Below are 16,569 nucleotides of genomic sequence, written 5' to 3'. Positions count from 1 at the left end.
AGATCAATTCAAGGTTATAGGTAGCACATCACAGGGGCTATAACAACAGCTTGTTTACACTCTATTCAATGCTCTTTTTTTCCAATTCCACCCAGAAGTTAGAGATTTTGGTATTAATGCCATTGTAAATGTATCTTTACATACTTTGTCAAAGGTCCAGTGTAACAATTAATGGCTGGATCCTCCTGCTTGCTAGTAATTCAGCCTTGTGGTGAATACATACTGAAAACATGGTTAGATGTTGACACACATGTGGGCCTAGCAAAAGTAATATTGTTTTTCACAGTAATGCTGTAGAAACACATTTCTAAAATGACAATAAAAACGTTCATGGTTAATCTAATAGGCGATAGATCTCGTTATGTGTGGGGTTTAACACATGTTGAGGCTGTGAGTGATTTTGTCTAAATATCTATGTTCAAGGAGGGGGATACTTGTAACAGTTGTATGTCAGTATCCAATAGGCATTTCTTAGTAGAGTAGTACTCAGATCTGTTACTTAAGTAAGAATAGCAAGACAAGAGCATATAAATACTCTAACTATTTAGTGATAAAGTCATGCATTCAAAATACAGGACATATGTATTATTATTATCCAAAGACAGAGGGTGTTGTATGATGTACAGAATGTAAAGCTCCCAGAGGAAAATGTGTGATTTGTAATACTGCGCTATATAAATAAAATTGACTTGACTTGCAATTTAGAATCAAAATATACGCGTAACAATAGTAAAAGTACCCATTATGGCACATTTCAGAATAATACATTGATGCACTTTAATGTTGGGGTTAATTTTACAGATGTATAAACTGCCTGGTTACTTAATCTATAAAAATACATCGTTATGTATGTGTTGGACTACATGTTGTGTTCATAATCTGAATCTGCAAAGTAACAACAGCTTTCAGATCAATGTGGCATTAAGAGTAAAACATATTTGCCTCCAAAATGTAGTGAAGTAGAAGGATAAAGTAGCATATCAAAGAAATACCGAATGAAAGTACAGATACCTCAAATGTCTACTGTAGTAAATGGTACTTAGTTTCCTTCCACAACTGGTATTTCCCATAGACTGTGCATATAAAGTATTTCCACATTTGCCCTACAGAGGTTCACGATTCTGTTTTGGTACCCAGGAAAAAGATCAGAGTGAGCGCTCTTCCTCTACCGAGGATCGGCCTCACTGGTCCAGCCCATGGCAGCCTAACCTACAGAGAACGTCACACGTTGAGCGGCGCAGCGAAGTTCGTCACCGTTGCTGTTGGACCTGCTGAAGCTTTCGAGGTTCTGAGCGGATCCATTTTTGTTTTGGTTCATATCCCTACCCCGAGCGTCGGCATCTAAACAAGCATTTCGATACACAAACACTGCGGAGGATTTCGTTCATCTTCAGACGAACAACGGAAACCGCTCCGTGAAGCGAAAGTTGAGACTCAAGATGAGTGTGGAGGCGTACGGGCCGAGTTCCCAGACCCTCACCTTCCTAGACACCGAGGAAACGGAGTTGCTCGGAGCGGACACCCAGGGCTCCGAGTACGACTTCACGGATTTTACCCTTCCCAGCCAGACGCAGACCCAAGGCCAGACCCAGAGCCAGCTGGACAGCCAGGTCTGAGGCGTTCTCTTGTTCAGGAAACCACATTAAAGCGCGGTTTACCGACGGTAGCTGGGTTAGCTGCATGCTAGCCCGCTGCCATTGGATCTAGCGGCTTCATGCTAGCTCCATGCTAGCTAGCTGGAGCCGCTAACGCGCTGCTAGCTAGCGAGCCCGCTTCTTAAACATCACAAAGTAATGTGAGGTGTCTGAGCGCGTTTCTTTTTAACTGCTCGATGCAAACCAGACACACAGGCGTGACTTTAATGCTCAGAGATGAGAGTTAAGAACAATGACAGTCTGTCAACTTGTAATTAGCGATCTGCCCTTTTCGCGCTGCGTCTCCTAGCCGCTAGCTGCTAATCGTTGGCGTTCAGTTTGTTTGGTAAAGCTTCTGTTGTGCTACAGGTAAACGGTCCTGATGAGGGTCTTCTCAACGGTGGAGTGGAGGACTCCGTGGCAAAGGCCAGTCAGCTGTTGGCCGAGCTCAACTTTGAGGAGGATGAAGAAGACACGTACTACACCAAAGACCTGCCTCTGCACGCATGCAGGTACACAGACCGAAACCACATCGTGCCTCGGTGTCGTTGGATAATAAAGGAAGTGATTATAGTATATTAGTGTTGGGTTTGTCTTGGTGATTGATCAGTACTGTATATACGGTGCTTATTCTTGTTATAGTCCCTGATCTTGCACACAACATGCAGGGAAAACAGACACCACATTCATTATTCTCACTAACGGGTACAACTTTTCTGATACGCATAGTCAAACTGTACAAGTCAAGTAGTACTAATGTAAGACTTGCACATATCACTAATGAAACGCACCAGCCAGCTACAGTGACGGTTTTTATATCGTTATTGTAATTACAATGCTGATGCCCATTCTATTTAAATTTAAAGACGATTATACACAACTTCCATTATTTACATTCCTGTAAGCATTCAATACTTATACAAAATATACAATTATATACATACATGTGGGAAACGGTTTTAGATCTTAACTTAAGAAAAAGGAGGGGAATATTATATTACTGTAGCTAGAATTGATTGTCTTGGTTGTAGCTTGTTCGGTGTGCCTAAAACAGATCTGGTTTACGAGTGGAAAGTTGGAATTTGAGCCTCTTTTTTTTTAAGATAACACATATTCATTTGTTGTTGACAAAGTGGCGATCCTTAAGATTTCATTCCTGGTTGATGTAGAATTTCTATTTGGGAGAAAATAATTAAATTGTGTGTTCATAATAGTGTCCATAGTGTTTTGTGTATAAAGTGGAAATGACAATTTCAAGATTCCCATTTTAACTGGGAGTCCTGTATGTCAAGAGCATGAGCCCATGAAATTTCATGAGAAATTTATTTTATTGTTAAATATTAAAAAAAATAAAGAAATATATTGCATGTTAGATGCAATATGCTAACTCCTCTGAACTATCATGTATGTATTATTTAAATGATTCTTCCTTTTGTCATTTTCAGCATGGCCTTGCTTTTTGCTATGCAAGATGTGTACTTAACACTGCTGTAATTCAGATGCGGTTTTGATACATTTTTTGTTTTTGCAGCTACTGCGGTATTCATGATCCAGCATGTGTGGTGTACTGCAATACCAGCAAAAAGTGGTTCTGTAATGGACGTGGCAACACATCTGGCAGGTGTGTAGTCTCCTCATTTTCACCTGATTACCTCAAATATAAGCACCAGAACATGAAACTGCTCAAATGTAAACACCCACTTAGACTTGATATAAGAATAACTAACACTGCAATAAATGTGGATTATTTTACTATTATCACCATCGCAATCAGCTAGACCTTTGCCACACAGATGATGCTAAATGTGTGTAAAGAGAGATCTGTAGAATGTAGTGACTATACTGTCAGCTGTTGACATAGGCAAGTAATGTAATAATAATACAACAAACATTGTTTGTTTGAAACTGAAAGTCTATTCTGTCTGTCCTGTTTTTGGGCTGTGTCAATATGTGTTATGCAAACTATCCATAGATTTCTGCACCAGTGCAACCAGGAAAATGTCACAGATCAAAGTGTTTCTGATTATTTTCTCAATCATTTAACCCCTACTCTCTGAATTTCAGTCACATTGTTAACCACTTGGTGAGAGCCAAATGCAAAGAAGTGACGCTGCATAAAGATGGGCCGCTGGGCGAGACAGTGCTGGAGTGTTACAACTGTGGCTGTCGCAATGTCTTCCTTCTGGGTTTCATCCCGGCGAAGGCCGATTCCGTGGTGGTACTACTCTGCAGGTAAGTGCATGCTGGGCGGCAGGCTTGTACATATACACACCGTCCTGTAAGCCGTGTTCATACTGGACAAATCCAGTATGATCTGTCAAGAGTGTCCTTCAGGACAGCATTGGCAGTCATTATACGCCATGCTGCAGCGCAAGCTAGCTAAATATGCAAATCCTTTCTTTGAAACTGGAAGGCTGTACAGGTTTCAACCCTTGCGATGAGTTGTCATTGGATTGTCAGGCATCCTAATGCTCAGGAAACAGATGCAAAGTGCTTAAACACCTGAATAGTCAGCCAGATAACTAACAAAAATAACAATTATATGTTTATGATTATTATTTTTTTCTTTCTTTCATATCTCCAAAACAGCTGTAGGTTAAATTATCTCAATTTAGATTAAACTAATAATAATTTGAAAAACACTTATTTGATGTACTCACCTATACAAACTATGTAATGGTGACACTGTTTCTACCTCAAACATATCTTTGGAGTCTTGTTTGCACTGATTAATATTACAATTTTTCCACAACCTGTTAGATTCCCCAAAAATGTGACTTGGCGGTCAGAAGTGAGAAATTCGGTATTTAGTCTGCAGCTGTTGTTTGTGGAACTCTCTCCTGATATCCACAGACCTTTCTTCAGTGGCTTTTGCTCTGTGCTCATGTAGATATAAGTACTAGTACTACTGAGAAATCAACTTAAGTAAAAAAAAAAAATGTAAATAGATTTGTTTTCATCCTCTACAGTAGTGAAATTACTGTCTAATTCCACACATAAACTCAGTTTCTGTCTTTATGAACCTTGTATCTCCATGTAGGCAGCCCTGTGCCAGCCAGAGTAGCCTGAAGGACATTAATTGGGATAGCTCGCAGTGGCAACCACTTATCCAGGACCGCTGCTTTCTGTCCTGGCTGGTGAAGATCCCATCGGAGCAGGAGCAGCTTCGGGCCCGTCAGATTACTGCTCAGCAGATCAACAAGTTGGAGGAGCTCTGGAAGGTATAAATACAGCTAGGAATCTTTTTTTTTTTTAAATCTGTCACTATACAGTGGAATTTGTGTGTGAAATAAGACTTTGTGATAGGATGTTGGATGTACTTTGGATTGACGGTTGCCTTGACTTTGTCTTCCCTCAGGATAACCCCACTGCCACCTTGGAAGACCTGGAAAAACCTGGAGTGGACGAGGAGCCCCAGCATGTGCTGCTGCGCTATGAGGATGCCTACCAGTACCAAAACATCTTTGGCCCTTTGGTCAAACTGGAGGCTGACTACGACAAGAAGCTTAAGGAGTCCCAGGTACCTGAACTACACTTCTGATTAGGACACTTTGTAACTCAGTGACTGGTGTTTTTCTTCCTTGAATGTCCATGGTTGTGTATGTGTCTCTCAGTTCAGGGGACAAAAACATGTGCTCAGAAACCCAGTCAGTTAGTTTAAAATATACTTTTACGGTTTTATTAGTTTTCTGCGATCACACTGAACGCCTAAATATAAAGCACAACTTCATGTTACCTTTATTTGTAGTTGATTTTATATTTGTGCTTTTGTTTTTCCTTCTGCAGACCCAAGACAATATAACAGTCAGGTGGGACCTGGGGCTCAATAAAAAGCGGATTGCCTATTTCACACTGCCCAAGACGGATTCAGGTGGTAAGTCTCCGAGTTTTACTTCCCCTAAGTGGTTCTGTGGTACAGATAGAGCCCCTTCTCATCTCCATTCAGTCCCGAGAATTGCACGCAACCTCCCCAAACCCTGCATCGTTTGCTTGGTTTTGGTTTTGTAATGTTTTTTTGCGCGTGCACGGTACTGTATCATTTGGTTTATGAAGATAGCCCATCCTCCTCAGTTTATTTGTGGGTGGGTTATTTTGAGCATATATCTGTGTCTAACTTGTGTCCTTTTATTAATCCCAGATATGCGGCTGATGCAAGGTGATGAGATCTGCTTGCGGTACAAGGGAGACCTGGCACCTCTGTGGAAAGGCATAGGTCATGTCATCAAAGTCCCTGACAGTATCCTTTACACTACTAGCAATTGCAATGTATCGTCTATTCATCATTATATTGTAACCTGTGAGAGTTTTCAGTCATAAGATACACATTGGCCTCATCTTCCACCGCATTCAATGTGAACCCAAAACCAAGATAGACGTTGACATTTTCTTTTAGTTACTGTCAGCTGACGCATTGTCTTGTACCTCTCGGAAGCATTGCCGTTTTTTCTTTTCACGCATGTCAAATATCTGTTGATTCTGTAAACCTACAGTTTGTCTGTCTGACTGAACATTACTGATATTGTGAAACGGTTAGTTGAAATTGATACAGATACAAAGATTCAGTTCTGCATCACAAGGGATACACATGAATCATCCCTTTTAACTATAACACTAGAATGGTACAGACAACATACTGTTTACTTCCTTAATAGCCGGTCTTTAAAGATTATGGGGATGAAATTGCCATCGAGTTGCGTAGCAGCGTTGGAGCACCTGTGGAAATCCCCCACAACTTCCAGGTTGACTTTGTGTGGAAGTCCACATCCTTTGACAGGTAGGCTCACATTTATAGCTTTTCGTAGCTCATTGTATTACTTCACATTACAGTATGTAATTTTCCCCCGCCCATAAACAGTGCACAGAACTAATTTTTTTGCATTGTTCACAGGAGGTACTTTTATGTAAATATGCCGTGTTTATCATTTGTAAAGTAAAGATGTCAGTGATAATAACTCACATTTGGGTTGATGCAGAATGCAGAGCGCCCTGAAGACCTTTGCGGTGGATGAGACATCTGTGTCTGGTTATATTTACCATAAACTGCTGGGCCACGAGGTAGAGGATGTCACCATCAAGTGCCAGCTGCCAAAGCGCTTTACTGCCCAGGGCCTGCCCGACCTCAATCACTCACAGGTCAGACCTCACAAAACAGTCCTTGTGATTCATCTTATCATTTCCTTAACAGTGGGGGGAAAAACAGAGTTGAGTTGTCTTGTTTACTGTGATTTATTATGTACATCCGTGTATCAATATAGCTAATCTATTTTTAATAGGTTTGGGGGGAAAAAGAAAGCTTGTGACTTAAAAAAAACATTCTTTTAAGCGTACAAAAAACACACTACTTTGTTACTTGTTCAGGTGTACGCTGTGAAGACGGTGCTGCAGAGGCCTCTGAGTCTCATCCAAGGTCCTCCTGGCACTGGGAAGACCGTTACCTCTGCCACTATCGTCTACCACTTGTCCCGTCAAGGCAATGGGTAAAAACTTTTTTTTAAATATAAATACTTACAGAAATCTGTTATTATTTATATATATATATATATATATATAACATATTTTATTCCACAAACTGTGTTCCTGTTTTAACTTTCTCTATTGTGTATGTGTGTCTGTTTGCAGACCAGTGCTGGTGTGCGCTCCCAGTAACATTGCCGTGGATCAGTTGACGGAGAAGATTGACAAGACTGGACTGAAGGTCGTCAGGCTTTGTGCTAAGAGCCGTGAGGCCATTGAGTCACCGGTATCCTTCCTAGCTCTGCACAACCAGATCAGCAACATGGACAGGTCAGTGGCACGTCGAGAAACTGACTCGGGACTCAAAAGTTATTGATGCTTGAATTCTGCTTTGAGCAAATATTAGTCACACCAGAGGCTTGGCACTTCATAGCTATTTATTTTAACACTCTATATTCATCCTGCTTTTTTACTTTGAATTTCACCAAGTTTGCATACTCATACTCGTCCAAATTCGTGGTACTGTCGTTGAATGAAGGAAAGACAGCTGGTAAGAAATGACCTCCTGTGTGAATGCATAAATAAACGGATCTATATTATCACTTCGATGTCTTTTCAATGGAAAAAGGCTCACTGGGAGAGACATTTGTGTAATTACATGTGTGTATTCCATTTGTTGCTTAGCTTTTAGCGGCTAAAATATTGTTATACACGCCATAACAATACATCGGCAACATATTAATTTACCAGAACAGACACATGTAATTGTCCAACGAGACACTGGATTACATAAATTCACTGAGAATACGCTCCTAGTAACTACAGAACTCGTCAGATTTTTCTTCAGTATCGTAGTAATCCTAATGAAGTAATCCTGCGATAAATGCTGCTAAGCTAATAAACTGACTCCATGTCAACATTGTCAAAAAACATTTTATTTTTTTTTTAAAACTTTTTAAGACTCGTGCCCTTGACTACAGATTAGCGAAGTAGTGTACAACTCTACTGTGTGCTTTCTGGAGTAACCCTGATGTGTCTTTGTCTCACTAGTATGCCGGAGCTTCAGAAACTACAGCAGCTGAAGGATGAGACCGGTGAGCTGTCATCTGCTGATGAGAAACGCTACAGGGCTTTGAAACGCACAGCTGAGAGGGAGCTGCTCATGGTGAGGAGCTTCAAAGTGTTAAACCAAAATAACTCAAAGTTGAAACTCGGCTCACAAAAAGCCCCGCTACAGTTTTTGAGTCACTGCTAATGCAACAAGTAGTTTCTGCCACGCATTTTCAAACTGATTCTGACTGTTCTTATTATTTTGTATTTATGGTGTCTTTACCACTCTTTTTTGGCTGTCTCTTCTGTTTGATGGTTGTAAATTGTCATCTTTGTTGTCCAGAATGCTGATGTTATCTGTTGTACCTGCGTCGGGGCTGGAGATCCTCGTCTGGCCAAGATGCAGTTCCGCTCCATCCTGATTGATGAGAGCACCCAGGCCACCGAGCCAGAGTGCATGGTGCCTGTGGTGCTTGGCGCCAAGCAGGTAAACATACACACAGCTTAATAACTACTAGTTTGATGGAGTAGCAGTAGGGAACTGGTCTTAGCGAAGGGTCAATTGCCCATGATGTATAATTTGAACTACAACTGTGAATGAAAAAACATCTTGACATTGAAGGAATTTGAATGTTTTCTGTTGAAATCAGGGCATTCAAGTGGCAAGATTCAATAATGAATAGTAAAATATAGAAGAGTGTCATAGGAACATGTTCAACTGCCACTGTCAGTATTTATATATATTTATATAATATATTTTTAATCATTACGTCAACTTAATTAAATCGCTAACGATATAATTTAAATCTTGTCGAGTTAGCAAAATAATTCGCCTGAACAAAAACTTCGCCAAAAACTTCCTACGTTATGCTGTTATATAATCCAACTGTCGATCTGTGTGACTCATTTTCCTCCTCCCAGCTAATTCTGGTGGGCGATCACTGCCAGCTGGGTCCTGTGGTGATGTGTAAGAAAGCAGCCAAGGCAGGCCTGTCCCAGTCCCTGTTTGAACGCTTGGTGGTTCTGGGGATTCGCCCGATCCGCCTGCAGGTCCAGTACCGCATGCACCCGGCTCTCAGTGCCTTCCCCTCCAACATCTTCTATGAGGGCTCCCTGCAGAACGGTGTGACTGCAGGTTTGTAAAGATATTACGCAGTTCATTGTCTGGTTTGACGGTTGAGCCAATTCATTTAAATGTACACTTTGGCTGGTACATTAGTGGGTAACCAGATCTGCAAACATTTTTTAAGACTACAAATGTAATGTAATTTAAATTTTCTCCTCAGCTGACCGCATTAAGAAAGGCTTTGACTTCCAGTGGCCGCAACCAGACAAGCCCATGTTCTTCTACGTGACTCAAGGTCAAGAGGAGATTGCCAGCTCTGGAACCTCCTACCTTAACAGGTAACGTGATATGTTTTCTTTGCTTACTTTGCCTAATTTACCTCAAAGCTCTAAATCATTCATAACATACAAAGTGCATTGACGACATTGGCTGGGAAAGGGTTGCTGAAGCCAAACACTAGGGGGTGCTCTCATACAGCCATCGCCTCAAAACCAGGCTTAAATAGTTGCAATACCTTATTTGTGAAGAAAGCCCACCGCTTGTCAATTATAATCAACAGGAATGCTGATCTCAACTCCAGAACACTGAAAAAGGTTTTCCTTTTAATCAGGATCACAATTTCCAGAGAAGCTAGATTAAACTGGGGGCCGTTATGTGTATTTTATTTTATTTTTGTAACCTTTTTTTTAACCTCAGTAGATTGAGCAGTACTGTACTTACGTGACGCTGATGTTTTTAAGGACGGAGGCTGCAAACGTAGAGAAGATCACCACCAGGCTGCTGAAGGCTGGAGCCAAACCTGACCAGATCGGCATCATCACCCCGTACGAGGGTCAGCGCTCCTACCTGGTCCAGTACATGCAGTTCAGTGGCTCCCTGCACACCAAACTCTATCAGGTAGCACGCACAGCTGAGACACACTCCTGATTAGAGGTGTATCAAGTTCAAATTGATTGAAAACTTTAAATATCATTAGTGAATTTTCTCTGTGGGGTTGAAGACAATCTGTTCCTCTGTTTTCTATGCAATCTCCCCCTCATCCTGCTCTTGTCCTGTCCCATTATAGCAAGTGGAAATTGCCAGCGTGGACGCCTTTCAGGGCAGAGAGAAGGACTTTATCATCCTTTCTTGTGTTCGTGCCAATGAACACCAGGGAATCGGCTTCCTGAATGACCCACGTCGTCTCAATGTGGCGCTGACCAGAGCCAAGTAAAAACCTTCTTTGATGATAATTATGGTGCAGCTCCTTAGTTTATTATGAGCTATTTATTTTCCAAGTAGAAGCTAATTAGGAATCATTCAATTCCGATATTTTTGACCGACTGCAAAAATTCAGCTTTTGATTTTATTTTTACATTGTTGCAATGTGAATACTCATAGTATCCACCCTGTCACACCATTGACAATTAAATTAGACTTGCCTACTATTAATTGTATAGTCGGACCATTTTAATTTCTATGAATGTATTTCAACACAGAAGTTCTACCCCTGTCCCTGAGCAGCAGTCTTGTGTGTGTGATATGAATAAAGGTACGGTGTGATCATCGTGGGAAATCCCAAGGCTCTCTCCAAGCAGCCGCTGTGGAATAACCTGCTGAACAACTACAAGGAGCAGAAGGTCCTCGTGGAGGGTCCCCTGAACAACCTGAGGGAGAGCCTCATGCAGTTCAGCAAGCCCCGCAAGCTGGTCAACACCATCAACCCTGTGAGTAGAACAAACAATTGTATGTGCACTCATCATGCTCTGGGGCAAACATAATCACAAGACAAAATACGCCGTTTGAAGACATTTACTTAAATCTGTGAATTATGCAACTGTATGAAATATTATCTGTTTTTTTCCCCAGGGGGGACGCTTTATGAGCACTGCGATGTATGATGCCCGCGAGGCCCTCATCCCTGGCTCTGCTTACGACCGCAGTAATGCTGGTATTCATTTAATATGTAATAATCAAAATAATAAATTACACTTTTTTGAAAATCAACAGGCTGCAATACAGTCCTGCAAAAATAATGCTCGCCTGAGCGTTAAAAAACAAACTGACATTGTGTCTTGTTGCGCATGCTCTCTTTCAGCCGGACGTCCGTCCAACATGTACTTTCAAACTCACGACCAGATTGGGATGATTGGGGCAGGCCCCGGTCATATGGCCGCTATGAATATCCCCATTCCCTTCAACCTGGTGATGCCACCAATGCCTCCGCCCAGCTACCTGGGTCAGACCAACGGGCCTGCTGCAGGTACTGAGATGGTCCACTGAGCTATTACATAAACTGACAATAAGAAAACTTTCACTCTAAACTTTGTTAGAGTTTAAAAATAATCAAATCTCCGTAGAGATCAGGGTGTGGAGAGAAATGTTGATACACTTTTTTTCATTAAATGAACTGAGGTAAAATTACAGTGTGGACTGATGTTACTTCTTCATGTAGTGCTTTGAACTTGACCAAAAGTACTGACAATCCACAAGTTACAGGGACCAAATCACTTTACCACCCTGTCTTCATTGTCCACCAGCAATAATCCCCAGTACATCACAAGCTTCACTTCCTCTTCCATCTAGTGTAAATAACATATTATTGTTTGTTACTATGATTTTTTTTAATTTTTTTTTTTACTCGGTGCTGATAATCTTCTTTTCCCATCAAGGTCGTGGAGCTATGAAGGGTAAGCTTGGCCGTGGCGGGCGGCAGAGGGTCCGAGGATCGGCACACCAGGGTGCCAGTCAGGGTAACGGACCAAACAGCCAGGCCAGCCAGGACGGGGCCTCCCAGCCCTTCTCCCAGGGGCCGCTGACACAGGGCTATATCTCCATGAGCCAGCCGTCCCAGATGAGCCAGCCTGGCCTCTCCCAGCCAGAGCTGTCCCAGGTATCCTATCACTGTCACATAGTGAAAGAAGATTTATCAAAATATGTCAGTTGACAGTTAATGGGTCTTTTTCTTTTTTTCGGTTGATCTGGTCACTTTCTTTTTTTTTAATCTGAATTGAGCAAATAAAATAAAAGTAAGGAAAGAAATTAAATATATGTATATCAGATCCAATATATAAGTCTGCATTAGACGAGATTTGGAGCTTCTGTCATCGATCTCACTGGTAAAGGTTTTATTTTAGTTCTAATTTTAGCCCTTTTTTTTCAAATTGCATTGTTCTATGTTTGGATACTCATTTTGTTTTTACATGTGTGGGCTTCCTTTTCTATTTAATACATATTTAATTAGCATTGTTGGCGGGAGCCTGTGACTTAAGATTTTCAATACCAACGACTGCTGCATAAGATTAATTAAGAACTTTAACTTAAAAATGTGTCTGCAATGATGTTTTTGTCGTCTTGTTCTACAGGACAGCTACCTGGGCGATGAGTTCAAGTCCCAGATCGACGTAGCTTTGTCCCAGGACTCAACTTACCAGGGTGAACGTGCATACCAGCATGGCGGGGTGACTGGACTGTCACAGTACTAAAGTGTAAGTACATAACACATAGTGACTGTGTAGTTACAACATAGTCCATCTAAGCTTTAGAAAGTAGTACAGTCATTGTGTTTCATTACTGAGGGATGTGTCCAGTTTTATTGTGGTTATTTAGTCAGACATTGTATTTATTACCTAAACACCTGTCTGAAAAGTATATGGTCAGTCTTTTCAGGCTTTTGAGACTTGTACTGCTCTCAGCTCTGTAGAAACTTGTTTATCTAATAAAAGTGTTCTCCTATATAGCAAATTAACTATATATATATATATATATATATATATATATATATATATATAAAAAAAATAAATTTGTTTGTCATCTATGGTGGTGATTTGCAGAAAAACTCACAATTCAAATGATTAGAAAATAAAAGATTGTAATTATATAGCTGAAAAAAGCTTTGCATTAGTCATTTTAATGATGTATTACAAGCTGCTGAGAGCAAATGTGAAACAGTCACCCTCTCTAATATCTGTTGCTGTGAAAACATCTCCTTAAAACAACTAGATTTTTAAGTTTCTCACCAAAAACAAAATTTTCCAAGATCACATTTGATCACATCATGATAATGTTATAATTTGACTTTCGTTCAAAATGTATTTTAACTGAATGGAGCTTGAATGCACCATAATGTAACTCAATGCAACCTCACTACAGTTCCTCTTTATAACGTTACTAAAGTTGCTAGCTCTTCTCCTGAGGATTTCATCACAGATTTGTTGTTCACATGTATCCTTATCAGACGAGACATTGTTGTTACTTCAATTCTTTTGTTTTTTTACCATTATAAAAGTAAAACCTTTTCACACTGATGGTTAAACTGTGTAATCAATTAGCGATTTACGTGACTCCCTGGTAATTTTATATATGCAAAATGCTCCCACAGTGCCGAATTAAGGCACCTTTTTGATTCTGCGGTATTACTCATTTCTATTGAGCTAAATATAAAGTTCTCTTTTTAAATCATGTTGTGGACAAAAGGTTATAAACCTTTTTTTTGTCTTGCAGGTCACTTGAAGAAGGGAGCTAGGCTTGAACTGAGCTTAGTTCATCAGCTTTTTAATCTGGGAAATAATAAAAACATAAAATGGATACCTGTTTTCCTCTGCTACAACCGAAGCACCACCGAGTGAAAGCGACGGGATAGCGAAACCAAACCAATGACCAGCGAGAGAAATAAGAGGGTAGAAGACGAGGAGGGCACGAGCAGACGGGCATGGCGATGGCAAGAGAGGCCGAGTGAACAAGCGAGAGGCAGGGACCGATGCCCGTGCAAAGTGAAGGAAGTCGAGAAGATGGCGGCGTGTGGTCGAGCTGCTGAGGGAAACGGAGGGAGAGATCTTAAAGGTCTCTCGTGGGAGTCCTAACGAGGCTCAACTCCCAACAAAATAATTCAGCCAACCCCTTCAACCCACAGCCTCCAGGAAAGGAAGGAAAGCTATCTTCTCTTCAGATGGAGGTCAAGGCTTTCTAGCTGAATTTGAAGAACTTGTTCTTGCAGAGGGGGATAAAGACCGAAAGCCATCGAACAGGAAACACAAAATCCTCATGCTAAAAGTCGGTTGGTTTCTTAGCCTGTATCTCTTGAATTTGGTTTATCATGAGAGGAGAGCGGCAACAACAATCTTCTTGATGGCCCAAAAACCTCAGCAGCCTCTGAAGGAAGCGGCAGTCGACACACCTTCTCGGAGAGGAAATAAAAACACGGTTTCTGTGCTTGAGTCTGAGATTAAAGAGCCTTGAATTGAACCTTTCATTTGCCTTGAGAACCACTGGCTCATTCACGAGGTCTTTAAACGGGGTGGTTTCGACCACACGTCAGTGGTGGAGGGGCACAGGGATTTTGGACTGTTTTTCAAGGCATGACGCGCAAATCCCACCGATATTGTGATCATCATGGGACAGTTTTTTTCTTCTCTGAAGTACCTTTCTTATCACAGAGCACAAAATTGCAAATAAGTCATTGAAACTTTTAAACACGACCAGCATTGAATATTCAACTCAATGTCATTTGAAGTTTCAGCGAAGGCTTATCTTTATTTTAATCTTTAGGAAGCAGGGGTCGATGATGTCCTGCTGTGCTTCATGACCAGATGTCTTTTTGAAAACACTCTGTGTACGCTTAGATTGGCAAACGCTTGAAGGCTTTGCATTGATTGATTACTCAGGGGATTGTGGACTGTCCACACTCAACACACAAGTCCCTGCTTGAGGTGAAAGAAACCAAACAAGATGTGGAAAGAAGGATAATGGTAGTCGAGGCTTACAGGCGGTCGTGGCAATCAATCCACCAGAGGTGAGGGGTAGAAAAAGGAAGGTGGCTGAGGAAGAGAAGGACATGAGAGTTTCCACTTCTGGAAAATGACTTCAGTTAAATGTTGGGGTTAAAAATGTTGATGGAAACGTGGCTTTAGGACTGAAGTCCCAATGCGTCAGCACACATTAGATGTTAATCCAGTGTCATTTCGCACCGCATTTTGATTTTGTGAACAATGTTCACATGATGCGCGGTATAGCCACGCTGATGGCCGTATTTTCCAGTCACGCAACTCTTAAGATACTCGGGGTTGAAGAATTAAGGCTTTCACAAATGAGAAAAGTGTAGAATCTCAACACAACCAATGTAATCTAAAAGATATTTGGTTCCTGTGTGGATGAAACTATTTAGAAACTTTACTAAACCCCAGTTAAACACAGGATATACCATGGGTACTGATTAAGTGATGGCCAGCAGATCAATGAGAAGTGAATGAGAAACCTGAATCAGTGCCTATAACCAATCACCTTCACATAAACAGCTGCAACACAAGCATGAATGTAGTTAAAAATCAAACTACCAGCATAAACAAACCTTCCAGACATCAGAGGGCTCAAGAAATCCACAGAAAAGGATTTGATGTATTTTATTTTTTTATTAAAATCAGGCCAGGTAGAGATGAGGTCAGTGAGTGCAGGATGGGCGGATGAAATAAAAGCCACCTTCCTTCCTTCTATGTGGAGTAAAACATAACGAAAGCTGGTAGAATTATTTTTTCCCTTCTGTGGACGAGTTTGATTTGTGAAAAGCTGTTCTGCCTGCATTATGTATTCCTTGTAGAGTTCTTATCAAGATTTGTGGATCCCAAACCCTTTTCCTGAAGAACTGTGTGAACCTGAACCTTGAGTTGATCCAAACTTTGCTTTTGTCGGGGATTCGCTGCTTTGTGTCACATTTTGTTCAGATGGGTGTTATTTAGCCTTTTTGTGTAGTTTTATTAAAAACCTGTTATTGTAGCAACTTGCTGACAACAGGAATAGGGGTGGACAGTTTCCTGTCTTCATGAGTTTTGTATCTTCTCCTCAAACTCTGAGGGATTGTAGTTTTCATTTTAAACTCTTCCAGGAAAAGACGCTTTCTGAACACAGTAAGAATGTACTCCACTGTTTCTCACTTGCTTCTCATTTCAGCAGACATGTGACAATCATGTTCTAAGTAGACGTTTCCATGTTTAATTGACTTTAGAAATAGCTCTGTTTTGTGCGAATCACTCTTTAGTGCATCGAATTAGTTTCACATATAAACCCGTTCCACTGAAATCCTAACATGTTATAGCTTTAAGAACCTGCTGCCGTAATATTGCTTTGGTGTTTTCCCATATTGAGCCCCAATGAATTGCAACATCTGCAGTGATCGTTGAAGTGATTCAGTCGTAAATTGGTTGTCAAAATTTTGCATCCAAACGCTTCATTCTGTCAACGTGCAGAGGTCGAGAGCTCAGCGTGATGTAAATACATATTTGAAACATCTTTGCAGTGAAGTTTCATCATGATATGGTGGTTCCTTGTTAAACTGAATCAATAAAGGCTGTCAATTTGAGCACTTTGGATGGTATGAAATTCAGATTCAAATGT

The 16,569-nt window shown here is 40.9% G+C and overlaps 1 protein-coding gene across 1 annotated transcript; it reads left to right on the top strand.

Annotated features, from left to right (window-relative positions):
* Nucleotides 1-1,439: 1,439 nt before the first annotated feature.
* Nucleotides 1,440-16,534, top strand: LOC306738772 (regulator of nonsense transcripts 1; the record flags this gene model as incomplete). The annotated part of the gene is made up of 24 exons (XM_079220685.1): nucleotides 1,440-1,610; nucleotides 2,004-2,146; nucleotides 3,166-3,255; nucleotides 3,699-3,866; nucleotides 4,675-4,855; nucleotides 4,993-5,154; nucleotides 5,421-5,505; nucleotides 5,773-5,871; nucleotides 6,300-6,408; nucleotides 6,608-6,767; nucleotides 6,993-7,111; nucleotides 7,254-7,418; nucleotides 8,139-8,253; nucleotides 8,482-8,625; nucleotides 9,060-9,273; nucleotides 9,425-9,542; nucleotides 9,945-10,101; nucleotides 10,271-10,413; nucleotides 10,736-10,910; nucleotides 11,053-11,134; nucleotides 11,282-11,446; nucleotides 11,856-12,076; nucleotides 12,549-12,671; nucleotides 13,687-16,534. The coding sequence occupies 23 exons, from the start codon at nucleotides 1,440-1,442 to the stop codon at nucleotides 12,666-12,668; spliced, it is 3,306 nt and encodes a 1,101-aa protein (XP_079076811.1). The 3' UTR covers nucleotides 12,669-12,671; nucleotides 13,687-16,534.
* Nucleotides 16,535-16,569: the final 35 nt, after the last annotated feature.

This window comes from Taurulus bubalis (assembly GCF_910589615.1).
Source record: "Taurulus bubalis genome assembly, chromosome: 7".
Taxonomy (NCBI): Eukaryota; Metazoa; Chordata; class Actinopteri; order Perciformes; family Cottidae; genus Taurulus; species Taurulus bubalis.
Note: the sequence above shows the minus strand (reverse complement) of the source record. Positions and strands in the feature narration are given on the sequence as shown.